This window comes from Hippocampus zosterae, chromosome 2, assembly GCF_025434085.1.
Source record: "Hippocampus zosterae strain Florida chromosome 2, ASM2543408v3, whole genome shotgun sequence".
NCBI lineage: Eukaryota > Metazoa > Chordata > Actinopteri > Syngnathiformes > Syngnathidae > Hippocampus > Hippocampus zosterae.
Genome location: NC_067452.1, coordinates 38,495,798 through 38,506,998, shown reverse-complemented (window position 1 = coordinate 38,506,998; position 11,201 = coordinate 38,495,798). Strand labels below are relative to the sequence as shown.

Sequence of the window (11,201 nt, the reverse complement as noted above, 5' to 3'; positions counted from 1 at the left end):
TCTCATTTTAAAAATAATATAAAAAATAATTGGTGGTCACTAAATACTGTACTACGTTTTGGGCACAATGAAGTAAATTTCTGGCCACGAAACAGCTATAACACGCTAAATACTGTACTCATTTGGGACCATTAAATAGGTTCCATTTATGTACACAAAATGCACATGCAGAATATTATTGACTTGATTATCATTTTCATTCATGGACAAATGGGAAATTAAATTGAGCGCACCTAATATAGAAACGAGAAGATAGACTTGGTAGATAATCCTAAACATACACCTATAAATACGAAAAAGTGTTGATTATGTCTCGTTGACTCAGGGTGGATACAGTACTGTGCAGTACTGTATTTACGGTCCTTTGTGCCACGCTCCACCATGATAGGTGGCGGTAGTGCATCTCATAACATTGGTTGGTTTCCATAAAAGAAAACAACAGGAAGAAGAATACAGTATTCATGCTACGTTGTATTCCGATGATTGCAGAGTAACAACTTTAAAGGAGCGCCAGAAGTTAGCTTTATGGTGATGCAGTTTCTCAACAATGAAAGGAAGTATGAAGCGAAAGGTCAGAGCATTGATTACATTTACGGGCACAAATTCGGTTACTTTCGTTGCACTTTCCCCTCACTTCACGATCGTCTTTCGTGTCTTATTTGCTTTAAATTCGGGTTAAATTCGCTCTTTGGCCAAAGCATCCCAAAGCTGTAACGATGCTCCTGAAACTCGTTTAAGCTGTTTTTTTCAGCAAGTAAGGAAACGGTTGTTTTAGCAAGGTACGCGTCGAGTCGGTTGGCTACACTGACCCACAGCTGCGATACGTCAACTCGTCTGCCATTTTGGATGTGTCATATCTGTCCAAATTCACTGAACCTCATAGAATAGAGCAGGGGTGTCCTCGAGGGCCCTGATTTGCACGTTTTACAAAATAATTGCAAAAACACCAAACAAAAATGTCACACCAAGTATGTAAATATATTGAAATATTGCCCCTCTCGTTTAATTTGCTATTGCTTTTTCGGTGTGAAATCTTGGCCTGTTTGGTTGACCCATATCCTACAAGTCTTATATACTTTCCTTATCCAAAATGCCTGATTCAAATATTCAGGTTCGTTATCGGGCTTCTGCATGTCTTGTTAATGATCTAATCGTCTGAATCAGTTGTATTGCAGGAGGGGAAACATCTAAAACATGCTTGAGATGGGGCTCTCGAGGACAGGACTGGGCCACCCCTGTTGCAAACAAACAAGATTTTTTTTTAACTTACAAGAAATTCTTATGTTGTTCTATCTATGAAATCAGTGGTTGTATTTTGACACCCATTTATTGTTCTGGTCGGGGTTTCTTTTAAATAGGTAATTGAGCACTTTGACTTGCAGTGTAAATCCAGTTTCGATTAATACGTGGGTTAATGGATGTTACTGTATGTTGACGCTCCATTTAGTTGGCGCAGTGATTGAAACATAATCAGTCTGGTTTGGTGTATCCCACTTCTCGGCCAGCTGGGAAAGACGCAAGATTCCCTGTGTGACCTTGAACAGCATCAGTAGTATGGACATTGGCGAATGAATTGAAACACTCGGCTTGAAATTTACAGGTACTAATATCTGGAAAGCTGACAGGTGGAGGAGCCAGGTTACAACAGGCGAGGAAACGGCAAGTTCATTATTTGTGTTATTGCATGTGTAAGTTGATGGGTTCGTTGTTTTTAGTGGATAGCTCTACTTTACGAATGACAAAAGGAGAGATGGAATCCTTTAACCCTTATATTTTGTTATGGGTCAATTTGACCCGTTTCAGTTTTTGTGGTGACCAAAGCAGTGGATATCCTTTCTTTTTCTTCATGAAATTTAGTGACTTTTCCTCATCTAGGGTCATGAACTGGTGTGTAAAATCTGGACACTCTGATGTGTAGTTGGATGTCTGTGCACAGTTTGCATACAAATATGATGTTGGGGTCATTTTGACCCAGACACTTTAATATGGGCAAGTAGCTTTTCAGATCCAAAAGAAACATGTCTAATTGATGAACAGTACTTTGTTTTGACTGCTCAGTGACTTCCAGATACCCAGCCAGGTATGTGTAGAGCAGGAACTTTCTCTCATTTGACTCGTCACTCTTCTCATGTCATTTCTTTGACCAACATACAAAACTGATTCTCCAGAAAATTTACAGCTGAATAAGCTTCATCACAGAGTTTGAACTGGGATAGTGATGCAGAGGAAGATATTTCAGAGACACAGGATCTTTCTGGCACGTATGGCATCAAAATGTGGGCAGCCTGTGATGCAATATCTAGTTTTGCATGGAATATGCAAGTGCATACTGGAAAGCTACCTGGAGGAGCATCTGAGAAGATTCAGATGATGTGTGTGGTTCTGAAGATGAGTGAAGGACTGCAAAGTCACAACTACTTTACAATATTACGGCCTTGGAGATGAAGTTCAGGAGAGAAAGCTGACTATGTTGGCAACAGTCAGAAGAAATAAGACAGAAATTCCCAGTGAAATTCTGAAGATGCAGGGCAGACCTCTGCATTCCTTAGTATTTGTTTTCACTGAGAAAGCAGCAGTTGTGTCATATTGCCCAAAGAAAAACAAAAATGTTCTTGTAATGGGCACAATGCACACTGATGCATCTCTGAACACAAGAGAAGACATGAAGCCACAAATGATCCTGGATGACAACTCCACCAAAAGGGGATTTGACAATCTGACAGCACACATACAACTGCCAGTGCAATGCTTTGTAGATAAAACACTGAAAATCTCAGAAAAGTTAAATGAAAAAAAGAAGCGTGACATGGAAAAACGTTAACCGAACAGTTCTTAAATATACTTTTGGGATTAAAAATCTGTTGTCTGTCTCTTATCTGAATGTTTACATCATCTTAAACAAAGTTGTTACTGGTGTAACCTGTTTTTTGACTATTTTGTGTGGATTTTTACAGTGCGGGTCAAAATGACCCACAACATAATCAATGTGATTTTTTTTCAACATAATATGAGGGTTAATGCAGTTTATTAAAAGGAGAAAGAAAAAAAACGTCTGCACCTCAGACGTTTTTTTTTGAACGAGGATGAACGAGAACACAACCCCCTTTTAGTCACGAAAGCACTTCCTGCTTCCCTTTAGCCAATCAGACGCAAGCAACATAAGAATGTTTCAACAATTATTAAACAGAATATAATTTAGATAACTATAACATAAAAGAATATAATGCTCAAATATAAAATGAAAATAATTAACAATTTAACATGTTTTACGCTTATTCCATGAACAGCATTCTCCTAATTCAGAAATGTACTGTATTTTATTTCTATTATATGAACAGAGCCACATTTCCAGGGCGAAAGGAACCGGCCTACTCCTTTTATTCCACAGATCCTAAAGACCAGGTGAGCAAAGGCTAGGACACAAGGATGTGGGTGGTCAGTGACGATCATTTTATATAGCAATGTTCTTGATAATGGGCGGCCCGGTAGTCCAGTGGTTAGCACGTCGGCTTCACAGTGCAGAGGTACCGGGTTCGATTCCAGCTCCGGCCTCCCTGTGTTGAGTTTGCATGTTCTCCCCGGGCCTGCGTGGGTTTTCTCCGGGTGCTCCGGTTTCCTCCCACATTCCAAAAATATGCATGGCAGGCTGATTGAACACTCTAAATTGTCCCTAGGTGTGAGTGTGAGTGTGAGTGCGAATGGTTGTTCGTCTCTGTGTGCCCTGCGATTGGCTGGCAACCGATTCAGGGTGTCCCCCGCCTACTGCCCGGAGACAGCTGGGATAGGCTCCAGCACCCCCCGCGACCCTAGTGAGGATCAAGCGGTTAGGAAGATGAATGAATGAATGTTCTTGATAATTAAAAAAAAATAAAGCAACTTGAAGGGGGAAAAAATAATAATTGTAGGTTATTTCTAAGCAATCTTCACCAGCGGTGGAAAAAGTAAGAACAAACATTAAAAAAAAGATTGGCTGGAGTAGTAGATTGGCTGGAGTTGTGTTACGAGCTAGCTAGCTGTGGCTAGCAGTGGCTAGCTAGCTCATAACACCACACAAGGTGATTCTTATTCTTCAGAGGACAGATATATAACAATCACTAAAGAGGGAAACTATTTTGTGGTTTTTTTTTGTTTTGTCAAGTTATTAAAATGTTGTATAGAGGAAGTACATTTCAGAATGTGGACTTATCTTCTTTCTCTATAAGTGCAGAGGTTTAATCAGTAACTACTCCAGCCAATCTTTTTAAGTTAGCTAGCTAGCTAGTTAGCTATCAAAACAATGTGGTCCCATAGCTTTCCCAACAAAACGTAAAAATCACGAATAATAACATCTGAAAAACGTACACATGTGTTTTTGAATGCCCAACGCTTGACAATTTTAGACTGACACGAGACACAACGTTCACTCCAAATCATTCTTGACAATTCTCTTCAACGAGGCTACTGACAATTACCCATCCAACATGCCATTTTGCATCAAAGTACACAAATTGTAAATGATTGTGAATACATCCCACACTTTGCTCCCAGGTTGCCAGTCTGCACTCGGGCCTGGATCGTTGCGCTGTTCTGCTCTCTGGCATGCTCCAGGTGGACAAGGAAGGTCGGAGGGCTTTCCTGGAATCAGTCACAGATTAAGAGCTCGTACTATAGAATTCACTTGTGCCGTGATTTAACTGTGTCTTTTTGGTGTGTGATTGTGCTCAGAACCTTTGAGACAACCTCTGAAAACAGTGGACGGTGGTGCTGCCAAACCAAAACCATCCACCGGACCGGGGAAAAAGACCAGCAAGAAATTCCCTCCAACAAGAGGTAGTCAGTCGCCCAAAACTTTATTCATTCTTTGACTGGCCATGACACATATATTTTTTTATATATAGTTTTTGGAGGATATTTGACATATTTAAGAAGTCCACTGAATTGAATGGAAAAGAAATCACATTACATTTATGATACTTTTAAGCCAGTGGTGTCCAAACTTTTTGCCAAGGGGGCCAGATTTTATGTGGTATAATGTCGGTTGGCCGACCTTGGCTGACATTCTTTACATTGAACAACAATGTTGTTCAACAAATTTTAGTAAGCCAGTCTGTTTCACATTTCCATTTTTATTTTAATTTCAACAATCTTAAGAATTTCTTTTGGTTCATTTGAAACGGGTATATCACATGCAACTGCTTATTCACTTGACTTTTTCTTAAACGGAAGTCTCCTGAGTGCAAATTGATTGATTTGAAACATAAAATGTATCACCATGACTTTTCAATAGTCACAAACCCTTTGACTCGAACAACAGGGAAATGAACAAGCAATATACATATCCACAGCTGCAAGGATCATTTGAAATATGACATATCAGTCAATATAAACACGGAGTGATGTCTTGTTAACTCGTGAGTGATGCCCTCTCGTGTCTAAATGCTATTACTCATTTAGTTAATGCTATTACTCATTTAGCCACTAGAGGGAAGCAGTACTCTATGAAACATCACTCACCAGTCTACAAGACCTCAGTCAATGCAACACGTGTTCCATTGCGCCCAAACTGCGGGCCAGACGGCAATGATTTTATGACAGGGGCCGAGGGCCGGATGAAATTCGACCGCGGGCCGGATTTGGCCCGCGGGCCGGACTTTGGACATGCCTGTTTTAAGCTATTGCAAAAATGCAAGCTGGTTTCCATCATTTTCCAAAAAGAGCTAAAAACACGGCCCAATTGATTTGACAACATTGCGGAACATTTTGTTTGGGGTTTTTAGCTGTTTTCTTCAAATTTATGCTCAAAAACTGACTGTCCATATCCTTCTGAGATATTCTCATTTAGGGTAGTTTGCACCTGAAACAAAGAGCAAGTCAATGTGTGTGCGTGTTTTTGTATGTTGTTTTTTTGGGGGGGGGGGGGGTCGCTGGACACCCTGTGTTCTGATGATGTAAATTGACACTTATCATTATTCCACCTTCAGAACGCAGTTCTCCTAAGGTCCCAAGAGCAAAAGACGGTCCTCCAATTTCACAGTTGGGAGCGAAGGCGGCGCCCACCCTCCAGCAGTCTCACTTAATTCCATCCTTGAGACCGTCTCAACCACTTCCCCGGTCTGCCGCCGCCCAGCCCTTGACCTCCGTCCTTCTGTCTGTGACCCAGTCTGAGTCCGCGCTCCACTCCGCCCACCCCTCAAGTCAACGGACTCTAGCTCAGACCGCCAGCCAATCATTTGGCGGTTACCACACGGCCTCCATTAATGGCAAAGATGTTGATTCAGTGCCTGTGAAAGACACAGACGCCCAAAGTGCGCACGCCTACAATACAAAGTTTAATCCTGGTCCGCCATATGACACCCCCCGTGACGTACATAGTGGGGATGACGTTTGTGCAGAAAAACTACGAACTGTTCAGTATCTTCTTGGAGAGCTCAAGGGGTTGATAGCTGGAAAAGGTACGTTTTCTTTGTCTTACTTTTTTTTTTTTGGTATTGCACGAGTGCTAATACAAGTGCTGTGCCGACTGGGTTCTCAAACTAGTCCCTGAAGCCCTGCGGTGCCGCAAGTCGTAGCTTTTGGCAGTACGCTAAATAATTACCACTAAATTATGTTGGATCATTTAAAAAATGTGCATAGCTGCAGTTCATATGGGGATCAGCGTGCCAGTAAAATCTCAATGCTACTGTTGATTCTCAAAGTCATGTGCATGGACGTTCTCTCGCGCCATGCTATTCACCCAATTAAATGTTTAGCCCTAACCAAAGTGGCATCCTAGTTCAGATTTTGTATGACCATCCCCTTTTTTACTGACTTACATGCTCACAAAAGAAATACAAGTTTTCACCTAGCCTTTAATTCATAAAATAATGTCGCACAATTTAAAATATATGGGGGCTTTTCCTTGAGCTTAGCTCCATCTAGTGGATGCATTGTAGATTGCGTCTTATAATGCGGCGCGCCCAATGGAATATTGTAAAAACAATATATATATATATATATATATATATATAGGGCGGCCCGGTAGTCCAGTGGTTAGCACGTCGGCTTCACAGTGCAGAGGTACCGGGTTCGATTCCAGCTCCGGCCTCCCTGTGTGGAGTTTGCATGTTCTCCCCGGGCCTGCGTGGGTTTTCTCCGGGTGCTCCGGTTTCCTCCCACATTCCAAAAACATGCATGGCAGGCTGATTGAACACTCTAAATTGTCCCTAGGTGTGAGTGTGAGTGCGAATGGTTGTTCGTCTTTGTGTGCCCTGTGATTGGCTGGCAACCGATTCAGGGTGTCCCCCGCCTACTGCCCGAAGACGGCTGGGATAGGCTCCAGCACCCCCCGCGACCCTAGTGAGGATCAAGCGGCTCGGAAGATGAATGAAAGGATGAATGAATTTAAAATATAATATGGAAAATGTTCTTAATGTCATAACTCTTTCGTTACTGCCAAACAAATCATGCGATTGACTTGTTGGTGCGACATTTAATCTGATTGGAAAAACCAAAAGGAGCAACAATTTGACCTCTTCCGACCATTTTTTTTTCCTTCCCCCTTCTTTATTTATTCCTTGTGCTCTGGATAGTTTTGGTTCGTTTTCCACATCAGAGAGCAAGCCAGATAATCAGCCAGAGCAGTTTTTGGTACACTGGAAAAAAAAAGTCTATTGGATTTACATAAAAATAATATAAAAAAATATGCATATTAATGGCGTGCATTAAACTCATATTTCAGCTACATGAACAATCAGCTAATATGAATAACCAAGACGTTTGCATACTTGCACCGTGTCCGGAAGTAGCTACAATATTCTGTGATGTCTTTCAAGCTTTTGTCTCGACCAATGATTTCATTTCTACCGACGCCTCTTTTTCTGTTCCTATCACACATGCTTCTGTCTCCGTTCGCCGTTTTGGTTGCGCAGGCAGTATTGCCGAGCAGCTGCTCAGTCATCTGGAGACGACCGTGTCCTCGCCGCAGTTAATCTCCAAAGGTTTCGAGCCTGAGAAATCCGCAGACCTGGAGACTCTGCGCAACTTGAATGCCCAGCTTCACAGGTACGGCGCAATGTGAGACGGGGTTCCAGTCACCATCATGTTCATGTACATCTTCGTTCCAGACGAGTGGCGTTTCTCAACAAACAGTTAAAGGAGAGGGAGAGACAACAAAATACCGAAACCGTGTGTAACTCACAAGGTAAAGCTTTTGTGTTTAAATGTGTGCGTACAGATACAGCAGTTGTGTTTCTCCAGTGTCAGGATCACCTCTCAAAAAGGTTCACATTTCTTTGAAATGATTAAAGATCAATTGTTTTTGTCTTTTTAGTACTCGGTCTTCCAGAGGATCTTGGTGCTGATCAATACCGCCTGCAGGAGCTTAAAGTTGTTCTCGCTGAAGCGCGGAAATCTCTTCTGGACACAAAGAAACAATTGCGAGACAGCGAGGCACAGAATGCGCTGATGAAATCAGGTGGAGTCTTGCGGCACCCGCTCGCTGTCCTGCATTTTAATTTGGAATTGTATGGCGACACTACTTGTCCTGCGATTGGCTGGCAACCAGTTCAGGGTGTCCCCCGCCTACGGCCCGGAGACAACGGGGATAGGCTCCAGCACGCCCGCCACCCTCGTGAGGATAAACCAATTAGAAAATGGATGCATGGAGGGACTTTAGGTTGTGTGTAAAATAGTGAGATCCGATAAGTGAGCATTGATAAGATAAGATTATTCATTCATCTTCCGAGCCGCTTGATCCTCCCTAGGGTCGCGGGGGGTGCTGGAGCCTATCCCAGCCGTCTTCGGGCAGTAGGCGGGGGACACCCTGAATCGGTTGCCAGCCAATCGCAGGGCACACAGAGACGAACAACCATCCACGCTCACACTCACGCCTAGGGACAATTTAGAGTGTTCAGTCAGCCTGCCACGCATGGTTTTGGAATGTGGGAGGAAACCGGAGCACCCGGAGAAAACCCACGCAGGCCCGGGGAGAACATGCAAACTCCACACAGGAAGGCTGCAGCCAGAATCGAACAGTTTTAAGTGTTCAATCAGCCTGCCACGCATGGTTTTGGAATGTGGGAGGAAACCGGAGCACCCGGAGAAAACCCACGAAGGCCCGGGGAGAACATGCAAACTCCACACAGGCAGGCCGGAGCTGGAATCGAACCCGGTACCTCTGCACTGTGAAGCTGACGTGCTAACCACTGGACTACCGGGCCGCCCAAGATAAGATTAGAAATCCTTTATTAGTCTCGCAATGGAGAATTTCCCAATTCACAGCTTATGATTGACTTTGTGTGGACCTACTTTTTACAGTGCCAAGAAATATATTAAATAAATATATTATAACCATTTGTTTATTTGGGGGAATTTAGATTCATCAGCAGAATATTTCAAAAATATTTTTGTTGCACTTGGCGGGGATCATTTCAAAAATGATGATCCCCCGTTGGCATAAGCATCAGCCCGACATTGATTCCAGTATATGCATTCACAAGACCGTTGTGTGTGTGTTTGTACATGCAGATTTGGAGACCATGAGAATCAAATTTGTCCAGAGTGAGCAGGTGCAGAGGGAACTGGCCTCACTTGCCCAGCAAAGACTGGAAGAGATGGAGAACCTGAAGAGGTAGGTCCCCGGTGTGTACCCAAGTTTCCTATTGAACTTGCTATCAAAGCTTCATTTGCCTTTCTCTCTCTTTCAGGATGATTAGGAGTGGCAACGCGTATGAGTGCGAGAGAGTTGGTGACCTTGCGCCATCTGACGCAGCACTCAAGGAGCAATATGATGACCACGGCGGCGCCACTGAACGCATCACGAAATATTTGATGACTCTGGGCCAACCGGAGGCCTCGTGCAGCCGTGCTAATGTACACATGGCTGCAGAAAGGGAAGAGAAAACATCAGATGAAAGGAAAATGACCCTGCTAGAAAAAACGCCGTCTCAACCCTATCATCATCATCGTAACCAGACGCACAGTGAAGGTTTCGCGGGTGTACAATTATCGGAGCAGCAGACGGGTGAAGAGCGCCGGCAACTGTTTGACTCGTTCCTTTCTGAGGGCAAGATGGAAACTATGTCACCTGACTGCAGTATGAGGTCAGTTTCAACCTTTGACACCAGGGATGAGGCAGCGTTTCGAGACGGATTGGCCGCGCTGGATGCCAGCATAGCTAATCTGCAAAAAACAATCAAACAGGATTTAGGCAGATGATGGTTCTATGGTTTTACGTGCCTGTCCCAATTTTGAGTTTGGTTCCTACTCCGTGTTTGTGTGAACGTGAATGAGAGCTTGCGGCTTTCTGCGCTCTGCCATTGACCGGCGACCAGTCCAGGGTGTAGTTCGCCTATCGCATTATGTGAGCTTGGATTGGTCCCCACAACCCTGATCAGAATAGATGGAAGATGTTGGAATGGTTTTCAGATGATTTTTTTTTTTAATCCTTTGTAATGACACTTAAGATGACCAATAAAAATTATTTTGAGAATTTTCAGTGGACACTCGATACACTTGTACAATCTGATGAGATTTATTGAAAATTTTACAAATAATTTTTATTTTCGATGGTCAGAGATGGTGGGAAAGCTGAGGGGGGAGGGAGCAACTGGGTTTATGCAAAACATTTAAGTACACGTCAGAGTTTAAATCTAAATAAAGAGTGCAATGCACTTCCTGTTTGGGCCTGGAGAACCAATACTTTTCTCGGCACAACATCAAACAAGGGATTGAAATGAAGTTGCGACAACCCAATCAGATGACATCATGACAGCAAAAAAAAAATAAAAGGATACTGTATTAGCTCGGGAGTGTACTTCAAGTACGTCAGTATGCAGCCATTACAGATTAAAAAGACAACCCTGACCAAGTGACTCGCTGTAGTGTTCACTTTACAAAACGTTTGCAGCAATACAAGCGGGGAAAGAGGCAATGTCCGTCTGGTATTCTGTAGCATTAATTCACAACCAATGCTCTTCCATTAGATTGCAGAAGGAATAATTAACCTGCGTAGCCACCTTTGTTCAGTAATACATCAAAGATTTCACACCAAGTACAAAAGTACAATTATAGAGATTTTTTTGGTGACATTTCTTTGGTATACTGTAAAAAAAAAAAATGCAATTTTTCCCTAAAAAAGGTCAGGAAACAAGTGTTTTATAAAATACAACCAGAAGTCAGATGCAGCACCAAGAGGACATTCCCAAAATGTGTCCACGAAAAAAGATTATCAGTATCATGACCAA

At 42.8% G+C, this 11,201-nt stretch overlaps 1 protein-coding gene across 2 annotated transcripts; it reads left to right on the top strand.

The window, feature by feature from the left end:
- Window positions 1-415: 415 nt before the first annotated feature.
- On the top strand, window positions 416-11,151 carry ccdc14 (coiled-coil domain containing 14). 2 transcript variants are annotated; one of them, XM_052059224.1, is made up of 11 exons: window positions 416-571; window positions 1,601-1,659; window positions 3,339-3,402; window positions 4,528-4,600; window positions 4,705-4,809; window positions 5,961-6,431; window positions 7,887-8,019; window positions 8,082-8,158; window positions 8,288-8,431; window positions 9,484-9,586; window positions 9,663-11,151. In XM_052059224.1, the coding sequence occupies exons 1-11, from the start codon at window positions 548-550 to the stop codon at window positions 10,171-10,173; spliced, it is 1,764 nt and encodes a 587-aa protein (XP_051915184.1). In that variant the 5' UTR covers window positions 416-547; the 3' UTR covers window positions 10,174-11,151. The 2 variants fall into 2 exon arrangements, with proteins under 2 accessions (XP_051915184.1, XP_051915186.1); XM_052059226.1 differs by lacking the exon at window positions 3,339-3,402.
- The last annotated feature ends 50 nt before the right edge of the window (window positions 11,152-11,201 follow it).